The sequence below is a fragment of the Octopus bimaculoides genome, chromosome 10, assembly GCF_046866305.1.
Source record: "Octopus bimaculoides isolate indiv1 chromosome 10, ASM4686630v1, whole genome shotgun sequence".
In the NCBI taxonomy this organism is placed as follows: Eukaryota; Metazoa; Mollusca; class Cephalopoda; order Octopoda; family Octopodidae; genus Octopus; species Octopus bimaculoides.
The window spans coordinates 89847118-89865095 of record NC_142937.1 but is presented as its reverse complement, the minus strand read 5'-3'; the positions used below and the strand labels follow the sequence as shown (position 1 = coordinate 89865095).

Genomic DNA, 17978 nt, shown 5'->3' with positions numbered 1-17978 from the left:
ATATATATATATATATATATATATCATCACCTTCATCATCTTTTAACATGTTTTCTGAATATACACATGTATTTATTTATGAATACACAGACATGCACACAATAAATGAGGTGGAAACATTCTACTAACCTGGGTTAACTATGTATATGTCCCAGCTTCCATTGTTGGGTTTAAGTTCATCACTCAACTGAGTCACATTACTCAGATCACATATCTTATCATGCTCATTGTACTGATAAGAGTTACATCTTAGATATTGATTGCAAGCTTCACTACACTCCTTTAAGTTCACATCCTCAAGCTCTTCTACAGTAGCATTTCTTGGTACGCTAACTTTTTTCATCACAAGAGGCTTGTCATCAACTGGAAAGGAAGAAAAACACAAGAGATATATTTCCTAGTCATTTATTGACCAATCACAAACACACATCACATGCATCACACACATGTATTAAATATTGAAAAGCATGTGATGCATGATTGCATAGGCTGTGTGGTAAGAAGCTTACTTTCCAACCACATGATTCCGGGTTCAGTCCCTCTGCATGGCACCTTGGGCAAATGTCATCTACTTTAGCCTCAGGCTGACCAAAGCCTTGTGAGTGGATTTGGTAGACAGAAACTGAAAGAAGCCTGTTGTGTATATATGTATATGTTTATGTGTGTGTCTTCCCTTTTAGCTTTCTGATAAGATGCTTCGCTGCCCCCACTTTTTCATTCTTGCCAGGTGCACCTCTTCTCTTTTATGGCCCTATCAATATCACTGTTCCATCACCATATCACCCTTGGTCTGTCACCCTCAGTAGATAGTCCCGTGAATATATATATGTGCAAGGTCATGAGTGTGTTTGTGTGTATATGTATATGTAACCACACTCGTGCACATGCATATGTTTATGTGTGTGTGTGTAAATATATAGTTGTTTATATGGGTTTGGGTGTGTTATTGTAGGTGTGGACAAATGTGTGTATGCACATATATCTGCATATGTATGTATATGTGTGAATATGTATATTACATGTATTTCTCTCTTCCCTTAACTTTGCCTATTTCAATCTATATGTGTATATATATATTTAAATAACTTAGGAAGAAGAATTTCTAAATAAATCAGATACAACCCTTCAGCATTACAAGAACTAGAGCAGAGACATTGTGTTGTAACAGTACTAAGTGATGCTAACATGGAGAAATGAAGAAAAAGTTACTGTTATTGCTAATGCCACCACCACCACCACTACTACTAATACTACTACTACTGAGGTTGAAGAAAAACAACAAGAATTTCCTTTCTTACATATAAAAACAATTAAAAATATGCATCAAATTGTTCAAGGTAAATAAAAGTTGTGTGAGAATGTCTTAACAGTATTTATATTTTCTAATATTGCTTATTTCTAGAATGTGTGTATATCTGGCCTCATAGGTAAACCTGTCAATGTCTTTATAGAAATTGGGGTCTATATGGTTTGAAAGTACAAATGGAATCACAAATTTCAGAAATAATGGAAAAGAGAATTCCAATAATAAAATACAAAGAATAATTACACTTTAATCGTTGGTAGTAATCTTTGTCTTTGTCTGCCTTTAATTTCTTGGCGGTAGCTGCAGATTTCTTTGATAAGTAACATTTTCCATTTTCTTTATTTATTTCAAATGATAAACAACTTTTGCCAGACAAACATTTTTCTGCACATTCATCTGCTGTTACATCTTTCTTATCCAACAAGGTTTTCCCAGGTACATCCAGAGCTGAATCTTTTATTTTCACAAACTGGACCAGAGGATCTAAAGGTAAAGTAACATTTAGGTCAATGAAATACAACAGCAACAGCAGCAATTCCTAACATAAAAAGTAAGCCAAATTTTTAGGTAAGAACTGGCCAATTAAATTAGCCTCTATGCTTGACTGATAGCTTATTTTATTGGCATAGGAAGGGCAAAGTTAGAATCAACAAGATTTGGACTCAAAACTAAAATTGCTAAAACAAATGCCACAACATATTTTGTCTGTCGGTTGAATGATTCTGTCAATACATTACCCTTATTATCAAGATTAATCATAATTATTGTTGAAGTCTCCAATATTAATGATAATGGTTCCTAACTTAAACACAAGGCCACAGATCCTGCAGTGAGGATATACAAAAATTTATGTTACCTTTACAAGAAGATGCTACTGGAGTCCATTTGCTGTCCTTTTGACATATTGACTTTAGTTGTATTCCATTTGAGCAAGTATAGAGTACTTCAGATTTATAGGCTGTGGTTTTGTAGGACTTTGATGTACCAACAATATCTTTGGGAGGCCCACAGTTAATATTTGCATGAGCTGAAATTGAAAAGAGAAATTGACATCAGTTGTATGTTATGAAGAGGGTGAAAATGAGGAGATAAAGAGGGTGAGAATGAGGAGATAAAGAAGAAAAAAATGAAAGGTATTTAGTGAATCAAATTGAATTTGCACATAGATATAAATACAAATATGCACATATACATATGTGCACACACACACACGCACTTGAAATATCTACAATTTCAGTTACTAAGTCATCGTATCTAAGAAATTGAAGTAATTTACACTCATATGTTATATGTGCATATACCTGTATATGTACATCTACATACAAATACGTGTATGTGCATAGACATACATAGCTACTTAATGCATGTATACATACATACCTAACACACACACACACGACTCAAAGGCATAGTGACAGTGAAGTGCAGGCAAATTCTCTTTTGATCATTCTGTGATAACACAACTTGGCTCACTAGATTGATGAGTGGTAATCAAGAGATAATTAGAGTGAACTGTGTAACCCAGACGATTTCCCTTGTACTCCTGTTTGAGTAGTAAATCCAAAGTTTGCTTCTGAAGACTTCAGAGTATTGTATGAAACACAAAATAGAATGAAGAATGTTTAAAATCCATGTTGTGCTTATGTGCAAACTGGACAGGTTGAATCAACCTGAGTCGGTTCTTATTCAAAGTTTCTGCCTTTCAAACGCTCATGGTAGCTCCATGTAGAAAGCGCTCTTTGAACATTGGGTGATATGCTGTGCTTGAGAAGACCTATCAGGTTAAGTGAAATTGTAGTCATGACTGATGACAGAGCCATATGACTGGTGCCCATGCTGGTGGCATGCAGAAAGCACCTTTTGAACACTGAGCCTCGTAGAGGCAGTGAAAAGTGACCAAGACCTTTGGCAATATACTGTGCCTGGGAAGATCTGTCAAGCTAAGTGAGATCATAGACATGGCTGATGCTGGTTTAAATAACTGGCACCCATGCCAGTGGCATGTAAAAATTGCCCACTACACTCTTGGAGTGGTTGGTATCCAGCCATAGAAACCATACCAAATCAAACTGGAACCTGATGCAGCTCCCCAGCTGACCAGTTCTCAGTCAGACCATCCAACCCATGTTAGCATGGGAAACAGGTATTAAATGATGATGATGATGAAGAGGAGGAGAAGGTGGCATGATCATGTGGTAAGAAGTTTGGGTTCAGTTTAACTGCATGGCACCTTAGGTAAGTGTCTTCTACTACAGCCATGAGCCAATCAATGCATGTGAGTGAATTTTAGTCGATGGGAGCTGAAAGAAGTCCTTCGTATGTGTATGGGCATCCAACCATAGAAAATTCAACTCAACAAATTCTGTCTGACATATGCTAGCATGGAAAAGTGGACATTAAGTGCTGTATCCTCAATGGAAATATTAAAACAATTTGCATCTTAACTCCCCTTTTTCCACTATTAGTTGATGTGTGTACATATATAAATACATATAGAGATATATAAAACTATATATACAGGGGTTGGACAAAATAATGAAACACCTTAAAATTTCAAACAAATTTATTTTAATATGAGGTAGGACCACCTTTGGCAGTAATTACAGCTTGAATTCTATGAGGTATGGAATCATACAAAGTTAGAATTGTTTCCAAAGGAATTTTTGTCCATTCTTAAAATAGTCTCCAGTTCTTGTAGTGATGATGGTGGAGGATATCGACTCCTTACTTGTTTTTCTAAAATGCACCCTAAATGTTCAATAATATTCAGATCTGGGACTGTGGTGGCCAGATGTTCAACTTTACTAGAATGTTCCTTCTCGATAGTACTTCTTGATACACCAAACATTTCGGCTGTTTTCATTACGCTAGTGCCTGCCATATGAGCACCAACAATTTGACCTCTTTGAAAGTCTGATAGATCAGTCATTTTAATGAATTTCTATTACATTTTTTTGCTGATATCTGAAAACAAACAGCAATTTTAGCAAAACATATTAAGCAACACTAATAATAAATAAAAAAACATAAAAATAAACAAGCTTTTGACGGTTTTATAGATATTTCAAAATTACGATGGTATGATGCTAGGTGTTTCTATTATTTTGTCCATTATTTTGTTGACTTTCAATGTAAGATGAATACATATGTATATATATATATATACGTATCAATATATATTGCGCAAACACATGTATGATTATGTAAATATACACAAACACATACATATATGCAAGCATGTGCATAATAAAATCAAATAAAATGGAAACATTCTACTAACCTGGATTAATGACATAAGTATCCCAACCCTTTTTGTTGGGTTCAAGATCATGAGTCAAGTGAGTCGCATTACTTCGATCACAGAGCTTTCGCTTTTCCTTATACTCATAAGAGTTACATCCTGGAGTTTGATGACAAGCATGGTCACATTCCTTTAAGGTCACATTTTTCAGCTGTTTAAATATATCTTCTCCTGGTATTGAAGTTCTTTTAAATTTTAAAATATCATCATCAGCTAGAAAAGAAAAGAAAGAAAACAAGAAATACATTTTATACTCCCAATCACATTAAATATTATACAGCATTTGGTGCATAATTTGTTTTAAATGGACAATTTATTATAAACAAATAATTGATCTGCAAAATGACAACTTGGAATTCATGTGAGTTTTAGCACATCTTAAGACTCATTTGAAGTCTTCCTTCAAAATTTAAATTGTGTATCATTTGTATATACTTTTTCTAATGGATTAATTTAGTATTGTCTAAGTGCTGATCAACAAATGTTTAGCCAATGTGTCAAGTGTTGTTAAAACCATTTAATCTTAAAGGAAAGCACACCAGCAGAAGAGGAATTTACATGTAACTTATGAGGTGAGCTTCCAAAATCATCTTATGATAAAATAGAATGCACATGAATTCTTAGAAGCGTGACTATGCAAAAAGATATTCTTGTGGACTGAGTGTGCCTTTGATAAAAAATTGTATAAAAATAATGAATGAGATGGCTTTGGAATATTTTCTTTAAAATTCTGATTACGTGGTATTTCTATATAATTATATAATATTTTAACACAGAACATAATAGTAGTAGTATCTATATCATAATGGAGAAAGCCTCCTCATTGATATGACTGTCCCAATCGACATAAATGTATCTATCAAGACCTACCAAAAACTGAGCAAGTACAAAGATCTTGAAATAGAAATTGGCAAAATGTGGAACCTCAAGACTAAAACAATACCTGCTGTCATAGGTGCCCTATGAATGATATTAAAAGGGGCTGATTGCTACCCAGCTCAGATACCAAGAAACCCCAAAATGGCAGAAATTCAAAAGATAGTACTCATGGGAACTGTCCATATCCTACATAAAATACTGTCTATGTAACCTCAAATTTTAAAACAAACTCATAATTTCCTTTTGTTTTCTTAAACATTCTCTAGAACAATACTCTGTGCAGAACCTAAAAATATGGCATTCTAGTTATAACACCAACTTGAACTTCTAACCTGTTGTGTCTTAAAGTGTCTGGGCAAGACATAAAGTCAGCTTGTACAAATACAAAGCAAAACCCAAACATATATTAATAATCCTTTCTATTTTAGGCATAAGGCCTGAAATTTTGGGGAAAGAGAATAGTCGATTATATTGACCCTAGAGTTTCACTGGTACTTATTTTATCGATCCTGAAAGGATGAAAGGCGAAGTTGACTGTGGCAGAATTTGAACTTAGAAGGTAAAGACAGACAAAATGCCGCAAACCATTTTGCCCAGTGTGCCAGTGATTCTGCCAGCTCACTGCCTTAATCATAATAATAATGAGGATTTCATTTACTTGCCACAAATCCTTTCTACAATATGCACAAAACCTGAAATTTTGAGGAGAGGGCCAGTCAAGTGCATCAGCCCCAATGCTCAACCTCAAAAGGACAAAAGGCAAAGCTGACCTTGGCAGAATTTGGAATCTGGACATATTTATTTTATTTGTTAATTTTGCCAAATTGCTATGTTACTGGGATGTAAACAAAGAGACAAATACACAAACACATATATTATTCTTATATAAGAATGTTGTTGACAGTAACTTTGAAGTTTTGGCCTTCTAAAGCATTGTTAGACTGCTTAGCTGGCCAAAACTTCAAAGTCACTGTCAACAACATTATTGCATACGAATGATAATTTTGTACTATACAAATGTATAGAGTAACCCTTCAGATTAATGTAAAATTGTTATTATTATAACTGAACATAAAAAAAAACACACTATTAATATATATATACTTATATTGTAATTTAGCCATATAACCACAAGGATTCCACTGTGTTTTCATACTTTGGAAAGCTCAATTGTGTTTATCAAAAGTTGTTTGGCACAAGCCCACACCCCCTTCTTCCCAGCTGGTTGTTCACTAGTCACCTAAGAAATTGGACTTACAATGATTGGTTCTGACACCTTATGTACAAATTGTACATAACATTTAGGCAAGCAAAGTGCCAAGAGTTTTCTGCCAACTTGGTGGTTTCATTTTTGGCTAAAGGATCCACTCATGCAACAGTGAATCAATTTGGCTTTACATAGTTTTTTTAAATACACACATTAATACATACGTAAACATATGAAAGTATGCATGTATATATGCACATTTACATGTATGTAGGCTGAGAAGTAGGTATGTTTGATTTGAAATTTTTTGTTGAAGAACAAGGTTTTAACTTATTGGAATGTCTCAAAAGCAATATATACATGTATACACAAAAAAATATACAAAGCTATAAATATATGCATACGCAATCATACAATATATAGATCTATACACACATATTCAATATATAGATCTATACACACACATATACAATATATAGATCTATACACACACATATTCATTGTATACGTACACATTGTGTATGTGTTTTTCATCTTCTATGGATTAGAAAGACAAAGACTGCAATTAAATGTTCTGGTAGAAAAAGATTAGGATTTGGTGAGTAAGCTTCAGATTATGCTGGGTAGAATCCAAATGAAACAGTACACTGAGGTGGACTTTTCCCTGTACATGAACTTAAAAGAGTATATAAGCTGAGTGAAACTTTCCATGAAGTTACTGGCTGTAAGCCTCATGAAATTCACAGGGAAACCGTCAGTTGGAGTGAAGCTTGCTCTATATACCATGGTTTTATGTAGAATTCTCTCAGCAGAGAGGTGGATGGATTTAAACAGTTACAAGTAGGTGTCTCAAATAAAAGCTGGATATGTGTATGCACATCCTGTTGTAACATACAATGCTGGAAGAGTAACAAACTCTAACACTATGCACATTCAAAAGCTTGTGATACTTGTGTGTGTGTCTGAGAAATAATATTATTTGATCCTGTTAGTCTGCATATCAGAAGGGAGCAACAAATAATGAAATACTGTGCAAAAGCCATTTACTTTTCATGTTCAAACTCTTTACAATCCAAGTTCAAACTCTATTGGGAAATACTGCTTTTCATCCTTCTGGTGTAGTTACAATATAATACCAGTAAAGAACTGAGGCTGGTGATATAAACTAACACCGTCATAACAAACTTTGAAATTCCTGCTGCTGCTGCTACTACTACTATTAATACTACTACTACTAGCATTCAGCATTAAAAGAAAATAACAAGAATTTCTTTTCTTACACACGCACACAAAAAAGAAGCAACTGAAGACATACAGAAAAGTGTTACTTATGAACAAATGTTGTATGAGAATGCTTTAACAGTATTTACAGTTCCTAAAATTGCTTATTTCAGGAATGTGTTTATGCCTGTGGTTATGAATAAACTTGCCAATGTCTTTACAGAAACAGTTCTCTCTCTCTCTATATATATATTAAGAAATAATATCTAACCCCACTTAAAAGAGGATGTTCTATTGGAACAGACTATATTATGACATAGAAATGGAATCACAAATTTCAGTAAAACTAGAAAATAGAACGATTGCAGCATGGGAGGTGTTATAAGTCATTTAGAAACACACAAAAGCCGTTAGATTCACTTCAACATTTAAATTTAATTTTCCAAAATAGATACAGCACAGAATTTTGTCAGTGAACAGGTCGCGGTCTCACAGTGACAAAAATATTTTGGCAAATTAAATTTAAATTTAACGGCTTTTGTGTGGCTTTAAATGGCTTATAAACACCTTCCATGCTGCAATTGTTTTTGTTTCAGCACATGATCTAAGATCAGGTCACTTGCTGTGCAAGTACATCTCCTTATAGGAAATAGAAACAGAAAGAATAATTACCATTTACTCGTTGGTAGTAATCTTTGGTTTTGGCTGCTTTTATTTTCTTGGAGGAAGCTGCAGTTTCCTTTGATAAATAACATTTTCCACTTTTTCTCTTCATTTCAAATGATAAACAATTTTTGTAAGATAAACATCTTTCTGCACAAACATCTGCTGTTACACTTTTATTACTCTCCAAAATTTTTCCAGGTACATCCAGAATTGCACCTTTTACTTTCACAAAATGGATCTTAGAAACTGGAATTAAAGGAAGATTGAGACAAATGTAAACACCAAAAACAACAATGATGTAGAAAAAAGACAAAAATTTGAGGTAGAAGTTAATCAATTAAATTGATTCCTACATTAGACTGGTTTCTTAAAAATTTTAATGGGCCTGAAAAGGCAGAGTTGATATTAGCAGGATTTGAACTCAAAAGTTATGTTTCATTCTTGCCAGGGGTGGGTCAACAACACAAAATAGCAACCAAGTATTGGAGGTAATGCTACTAACATCTTTCTATTGAAAAGTGTTGCCTCTTTTTCCATCTAAAAGCACTATTATTATTTGTCTCATAATGATTTAGGATGGTGGAATGGAAGACCATTAGAGCATCAGAAGTTTTTCTAGTAAAGAAAAATCAGTGCATTGTAGTGTACTGAGTTTTGGAGGATGAAACAAAGTGTGGGAAATAAAGCTGAAGTTAGAAATTAAGAGAAAAACTTCCAAGATTAGCTGAGGTAGAGCTGTAGATTTTACTTAACAAGAATGTGGTATTGTGAGGACTTATGGCTCCATAATTAAAAATCTGCTTCGTGATGAAGTATTTTGAATGGAATATGTTAGATACAAAATATGCTGAAGCCTGCTGGAGACAACACACTTCCTCACTTGCTGCTCTCGTTTGGCAGATTTAATCCATTATCCAAGATAATACCATTGTCTGAACCTTGGATAGCTTTAATTATGCTCTCTGTATTGCATAGATTTAGGAAGTTATCTTCTCTGAGGATAGGTTTCTCTCTCTCTTTAATCAGCCACAAATACCATGGAAATTGTCGTGGATACAGTCATTCTTTCTCTGACAAAGATATTTAATAAAAAAACCTAGAAAGAGACAGCAAAAGAGAACCTATTTACATTACCTTTACAATTGGATGCAACTGGAGTCCATTTATTGTCATCTTTACACTTTGACTTCAACTGTTGTCCTCCTGGACATGTGTAGGTCACTTCAGATTTATAGGTGGTGTCAGTGTAGGACTTCTTTGCACCAACAACATCCTTTGGAGGTCCACAGTTAACTTTTGTAACAACTGGAAGTGATAAGAGAAACTGATATCAACGGTGAATCTATGGCAGGAGGAGGAGGGGGAGAATGAGGAGATAAGGACAAATCTAGAATAAAAGATATTGACTGTATAACAAACTGAAGACATCTGCACACACATACAGACATACATATATCACATGAAAGGAAATGGTTAAGGAGCCTGGTGAAATATCTTGTAAGCTCTCTGTGAAGAAAAGGAAACCAGACAAACAAAATTGAGCCATGATAGATTTAGAAATCCAGATAATCCATGCTTTAACAGAACGTCACCAGTCCAATTTGTAAATCCTAAAGTTAGTCTCCAAGTAAACTGGTATGTAGTTACAGAGTACTATAGGAAAGGTATAAAAATGATGGATATTTACATATTTTATTCCAGTTAGCTTACCTGATAAGTTTGGAGTATCATAGTTCCCAAATACAATAATCACATTTATTAATAAATGTCATAATCAAACAATTGAAGTAAAGAACGAACTCCATTAATCTTCTCTAGAGCTATACATATACTCATACTTTGAGTTCTATTTTTCCTGCTTCGACCAACATACCTGTATATATATGCTTATGTATATAAATAAATAGACACATAAATAGATAGATGTGTACACACACACACACACACACACACACACACGCACACTTATATATGTAAATACACAAAGGCATGCACACAACAAATGAAATAGAAGCACTCTACTGACCTGGGTTTGTTAAGTATATATCCCATTCTCCATCGTTGGGTTTAAGTTCATCAGTTAACTGAGTCACATTACTCAGATCACACAACTTAGATTCAGCATTGTACTGATAAGAGTTACATCCTGTATATTGTTCACAAGCCTTATTACACTCCTTTAAGGTCTTATCCTTAAGCTGTCCTAAAGTAGCCTTCTTTGGTATGCCAACCTTCTTCATCATAACAGGCCCTTCATCAACTGAAACAAAATAGAAAACGAGAAATTTATTTTATACACCTCCACTCATACAAACACACACACATACACACACACACACAAAATACAACTGAAAACATCCATAGAAATGTTCAAGGTGAACAAATGCTGTATGACAATGTTTTAAGAGTATTTATAGTTCTTAATATTGTTTTTGTTTTACAGGAACATGTCTATGTTTAGTGTTATATGTAGATGAACCTATCAATGTCTTTACAGAAATAGTTGTCCATAATTATTCCAAGAAATTCAAATGCAATCACAAATTTCAGAAGATGAGGAGAGGATAATTTCAATAATAAAATACTAAGAATAATTACATTTTACTCGTTGGTAGTAATCTTTGCTTTTGACTTTCTTTATTTTCTCGGAGGAACTTGCAGCTTGCTTTGATAAGAAACATTTTCCATTTTCATTATTTATTTCAAATGATAAACAATTTGGGACAGACAAACACTTTTCTGCACAGGCTTTTGCTGTTACATTTTCCTTATTCCAAAATATTTTGCCAGCTACAGTAAGAGCTGCACCTTTTACTTTCACAAAATGGATCTGAGGATCTAGAATTAAAACAAAATTGAAACCAATAAACAATAACACTTACAACAAAATAAATGATATTCCATCATAGAAATTAAGCCAAAACTTTGAGGTAGGAATTGATCAACACCCATAACTTCCACATTTCATCATACTCTAACCTCCCTCCACTATAAAACCCGACATATCACCTCCCTAATTTCTCATCTACTAACAAATATATGACATTGCTACTCTAATTTGTCACCTCCTCCTTCCTCGGTCACTTCCATCTCTTCATATCGATACTTACCAGCATTCAAATCTTCATTTTCTTTCTTCACTCAAGACAACCAATTCTAGCCCAATCTCTTCCAACATCCTTATGAAATTACCCATCCTTTTCTTCCTTCTCCATCTACAATCTACATTCTCCCTTATATTCATCGTCTTTTACCTTGAGAGCAAGATCTAGTACTCTTCCACCACCAACTTTATCTATCTTCCAGTTACTCTTACCCATCATCACATAATATAGAGTAGCTGTGTATCTCCTCTATAGTAAGACACCTATGCTTGTTGCTCTATCATACCTTTGTCTTCAATACATGGTACAAATATACCTCCCACTCTCTCAAATACACTCCCACTCAGCTGAGGGGTCTTTTTGTTTCCCTTTCTTTATTTTGTCTTGCAAGTTACTGGTGACCTCACTAGTACCAAGGAAAGGGATCCAGTACATACTGTAAAGTGGTTAGTGTTAGGAAAGGAATCCAGTGATGGAAACTATGTCAAAGATGACACTGGGTTTAATGCAGCTCGACAGTTCATTGGACACTATCAAACTGTCCAACCCATGCCAGCATAGAAAACTAAATGATGATGATGATGATGTGTACTAATTAGAGTATTACAAGAAATGCTTTACAATAAGTAATCAGGCTCATTTGGCCATCAGTTCAGATTAAACCAAGGTCAAATTTACCTTTCAATTTTGTGGGGATGAATAAAAACAATGTGCCAGGCAATTAGCAATGTTCATGGTTTTGGCTAAATGCAGTCCATTAAAAACTACTGCTTTGTGCCTAAATTAGAAACCATTATTGTTATTAGTAGTAGTATAATTATAGGTAGTTGACTGAAAGATAACAAGGGCATCAGAAGTCTGTATCAGGGGATTGCTACATTCTAGTAAAGAAAAACTCAGACATTATATTTACAGAGTTCTGGATGATAGCACAAAGTATGGCAGAAAAATTTCCTGCTAGAAGTTAAGAGAAATTCTATCAAGATCAGCTGTAGCATAGCTATGGAAGTAATAAGTTTACTTGTCAAACATAAGGTACAAGGTAGAGTTATTTCTGCATGGTTAAAAATTCACTTCACAACTAAGACTTGAAGAAGAAATTTGGTGGATGTGAACTATGTGGAAGAGAGTAAGAGAGAAAAAACTGTCCATAGTTCCAGCTCTTAGTTGGTGGACTTAATCCATCATCCAGTTTAATACAATTACCTGGCCTTGAGTGGAATTGACTATGTCCACTTTGTTGCAAGCATTTGTGAGATCTCTGGTCTGAGGATAACTAGTTCTCCCCCACCAACAACCACAACCACTGAGGAACTTGCAATGTATTCAGTCAGTCTTCCTATGACAAACACATTTAACACAAAACTAAAACAAAATTGCATAGACAATGAGAACAAGAAAGAAGCTGCTTATGTTACCATTACAGGTTTCCACAATTGGAGACCATTTGTTGTCCTTTTCACATATTGACTTTAGTTTTTCTCCCTCTGGGCAAGTATAGGTCACTTCAGATTTATAGGTGGTGGTTTCATAGGACTTTTCTGCACCAGCAATGTCTTTTGGATTTCCACAGTCAATGTCTTCAAAAGCTGAAATTGAAAACAGAAACTGATATCAATGGTGAATGTATATTATGTGTGTGCCCTGTTAAGTAAGTAGGAAAAGTGTTGGTAGGAATTCCATATGATGTACTCAGTGTAACATAAGGACATATGAGAGGTGCAGTGGAATTACTGTAAGGTTAACAGAGAAAGTAGTCTTTGTATGTGGCAGATGTGCAGGAACAGTAAAAATTAAGGACACACAGGAATTGGATTTTCCAGGAATCCCCCTGGAGGTTGTAGACAGTGTCTGTTACATGGGTGACCTAATCAGCAGCAGAGGAGGATATTCTGAATGCATAGTTGCTTGATTAAAAAGCAGATACAGAAAGTCTAGAGAGCTATTATCTTTGCTAGACATGAAAACCTCCTGTGTTCATAACGTCTACATACGTACACACTCACACAAATATGTATATGTACATGCCCATACACGCACAAACGTATATGTGCATTTACACATTCATACACATATCCATACACACACACAGAGGAGGTTTTAATGTCAGTGTATTGTAAGAATATGGTTGCATGTATTTTTTATCATTTAGATTTTTCCCTACCTATTAAAGTAACTTCCCTTGTATTCAATGATGTTTTTTATAGCGTTTATTGTCATAATAGCCAATAAAAATGCAACGTAGCTCTTAGCTCCAGCATTTGAAACTGTGAGCCCTATTATGACAACTTACTGATTGTCCTAAACTATACCCCCCCATTTTCCATGTTTATTGCTCCTGAACATCTGCCACATACACTTATAGAGTTTCTACCTATGCCTTTTATGGAATTCTTACTCAATATCATGATCCACATGCTTGGCTATTCTAGAAACATCTTTAAGAGACTTGATCGATTTATACTTTCTATCTAAATCAGGGGTTCTCAACCATTTTTTTATCTATAACCCCTTTGATTATCATTTTATTCTAGTGGCGCTCCATAGCCATTCAATGATTAATAACTAGTTTTATAGAAAACTTTTAAAATTCCAATTTTGTTTTACACACATTATTAACTTGTGTAGGTTGAACTATGTAAAATGTTAGAGAAACAAACAGAGCTATTTCATGTAATATGTACCAATACAAATATTGGAAGCAAAATTTTTTCAAGAACTCTTACAATACTATCATGAGTCCCAAATTTATTATTTGTTGCATGGACCCCAATAATTTCATATGCAGAATGATAACTAATTTTCTGATTTTATGCCACCCCATCGATGGTCACTCATCAATTCACCAGGACCATTTCTTGAGCTTTCTGAATCTTCTTGTCAGTGGAAGAGGTTGATAGGTATCCTGTGCCCACTTCATGCTACATGCATGTTTGGCCATTTTTAAACATCTAAATCCACTGACACCCACTTCAGTATGGTAGAGCATTGTCCCCATATTGTACTGAAAGTATGCAATGAATTTCAGCCCCTCCCACCATCCATAATTGCCATAGACTTAGCCACTCCTATTCTGACAAAAAGACATTTAGCACAAAGATAAATCAAAATTACACAGACAGAATCAACAAGAGAAAATCTATTTGCTTTACCTTCACAACCAGAATCTACCACAGTCCATTTTTTGTCCTTTTCACATTTCGACACTAGTTTTTCTTCCCGTGGACATGTGTAGGTCACTTCAGATCTATATTTGGTGGAATTGTAGGACTTTGATGCACCAGCAATGTCTCTTGGTGGTCCACAGTCTATTTTGTTGTAAGCTGGAATTGAAAACAAAAAACAAAAATTGACATCAATGGTGTGTGCATGTTAGGAGGAGGGTGAGAATGAGGAAATTAAGAAACTGTTACAATAAAACATATTGTGAGTATCAAACTGAAGAAATTTGCTCACACACATGTGTTGTGGAAGAATTCCTACCAACCCCCAAGTGACTAAAGGTGGAGTCACTCATTGTTATAAATTGAAAAATGGCAAGCAATTGGCAGTTTGTGTTGGTAACACTTCACTATGAGCCTTTGATATAGAGCATTGAAGCTCATGTAATAGTAATAGGAGTGCATCATGTATATACATTCTTCCCCACTACTTTATTATATTATATATCCAATACAAGTATATAAAAGTGGCAACGAGTTTTCAAAGCATCAATATTCAATGTGGAATTTGGTTTGATCTAAGTGTTGTCATACCTGAAGATGAAGTGTATTATATCATTATTTCATCATGTGATTACACTTATTGTTTGGATTTTTCTGCTTCACAAATATGCATTGTACTTGAGTGTATATCTTCATTTTTCACTATTCCCAAAGTTTATTCATCACATACTGGGCAATCTACATAGCTATTCAATTTGGAGCATTTGTCATCTTAACAAAACTACTCCATCAATTTTGATATACAATGAAGTGAATGTGATATATTGAATAATGAATTTTATTGATCTATTATTTTTGCCCTTGAGTGTTCTAACAAGCTGTTGACTATGAGCTACAGTATTCCCTTCAACTGAGGTATATATGTCTGTGTGTGTGTGTGTGTGTGTGTGTGTGTGTGTGTGTGTGTGTATTATAAACATATATATAATACATATGGGTATATGTAGACACATGCATGCATGCAGACACACATAAAATAAAATGAATTACACTCCACTGACCTGGGTTCATGATATGTATATCCCATCCATCTTTGTTGGGTTTAAGGTCATAAGTCAGGTGAGTCTCATTAGATGGATTACAGAATTTTTTTTGTTCATGATACTCATAAGATTTACATCCTGGAATTTGAAGACAAGCACGATCACACTCCTTTAAACTGATTCCTTTAATCCGATCAGGTGAATCATGCCCTGGTATGGCAGTTCTTTTAAATGTAAAAACATCATCATCGGCTAGATAAAGAAGAAATGAAAGAAAACAAGAAAGACATTTTATATTCACACATGCATATTAAATATTATATAGAATTCATCTTTCAGTTTGTTTTAAATGGTCATCATTATCCATGCAGGTATGGGTTGCACATACCTGCATTATAAACAAATAATTGATCCACAAAATGACAATTTAGTCAGAATTCATGTGAATGTAGAACATCTTCAGGCTCATTTGAAACCTTCTTTCAATAAGTTGCATGTAATCCATTTGTGCCTTCCTATCTAATGGTGTGCTTTTTTGTAGAATCTGAACATAGTTCAAAAGATGGTCAACCAGCATGTGAAGTATCCTTTTGGTAATTTATTCTTTAAAAACAGCACACCATCAGAAGAGGGGTGTGCAAATGTATTATCTACAACCTAAAACAGTGAGACAAGGTTCCATGTGTGTCTCATGATGTACTAGAATTTACATTAATTCTGAGAAGGATATCTCAGGCAGAAAAATAATTTTGTGGACGGACTGTATTTTCATATTAAATAATCCTTTTAGAAAATAATGAAAAAGATGGTTTTCAAATATTTAAAAAGATATTGATGAAGTTGATGTAATAGTTTACCACTTCTGCCCGAACTTTCAGGCTTAGCTTTCTCTCATGTCTGGGAGATACTGGTTACATTGCTCATCACCATCTCATTTCTCATTTCTCTGGACCAAAGTAAGCCCCAAGCAATTTAACCAGCCTGACCATCTAGTAATAAGGCAGAAGTTTGGTAAAACAGTTGGTGATAAGGGCATCCAACCATAAAAAGGATGCAAACATATCAGAAATACACAACTAAATAGATTAGCATTACATTTTTTGTTATTTTATACATCATATTATGGAGGAGAATAACAAATGATGAGGAAAATGCCATGCTACCTTGCTACATATCTCAAACATTTCAAATTCAAACTTTGCCAGGGATAACTGCCTTTCATCCTTCCATACAACATAATAGCAGTGAAGAATTGTGGATGGTGGTTTAAACTAAAACTTCCCTCAAATCTGCTAGCCTTGTGCTAAAATTTGAAACCACACCACCACCTACAACTACTGTTCATGTTTAAAGAAAATGACAAGTGTTTCCTTTCTTATACACAAAAAAGAACCAATTGAAAATATAATACATAAAAGTGTTCAGTCTAAACAAATGTAGTGTGAGAATGCCCTAACAGTAATTATAGTTCCTAAAATTTCTTATTTCAGGAATGTGTTTATGTCTGTCCCAATAGATAAATCTGTCAATATCTTTTCAGAAATGGTTTTCTATAAACTACGAAGCACAAATGGAATCACAAATTTCAGAAAATGAGGAAAAGAGAAACACAAAAAATAATTACGTTTTACTTGTTGGTAGTAATCTCTGTCTTTGGCTGTTTTCATTTTCTTGATAGAAGCTGCAGTCTCCTTTGATAAATAACATTTTTGACTTTTCTTCGTTATTTCAAATGATAAACAAGTATTGTCAGAAATACATTTTTCTGCACAGGCTTCTGCTGATACATTTTTCTTATTCCACAAAGTTTTTCCAGGTACATCCAGAATTGCACCTTTTACTTTTACAAAATTGATCTTAGTAGCTAGAATTAAAGTAAGATTGAAACAAATGGAAACAACAACATCAACATCAATAATTTCTAATGTAGAAAAATGGACAAAAATTTGAGGTAGGAGCTAATTGATTAAATTGGCCCCTATACTTGATTGGTATTTTATTTTATTGGCTCTGATAAAGCAAAGTTGATATCAGCCAGATCTGAACTCAAATGTCAAAGAGCCAGAACAAATACAACACATTTCATC

General features: G+C 34.3%; 1 protein-coding gene across 1 annotated transcript in view; it reads right to left on the bottom strand.

The window, feature by feature from the left end:
• The window catches only part of LOC128248841 (uncharacterized), a 353886-nt gene that overhangs the window by 78071 nt on the left and 257837 nt on the right, over positions 1-17978 (bottom strand). The window contains exons 143-152 of the mRNA XM_089358260.1: positions 14837-15007; positions 13103-13273; positions 11179-11418; positions 10607-10840; positions 9715-9885; positions 8587-8826; positions 4587-4820; positions 2163-2333; positions 1550-1789; positions 130-363 (exon numbers count right to left, since the gene is read on the bottom strand). Coding sequence (XP_089214386.1) covers positions 130-363; positions 1550-1789; positions 2163-2333; positions 4587-4820; positions 8587-8826; positions 9715-9885; positions 10607-10840; positions 11179-11418; positions 13103-13273; positions 14837-15007 — 2106 coding nt within the window. The remainder of the gene's footprint in view (positions 1-129; positions 364-1549; positions 1790-2162; positions 2334-4586; positions 4821-8586; positions 8827-9714; positions 9886-10606; positions 10841-11178; positions 11419-13102; positions 13274-14836; positions 15008-17978) is intronic.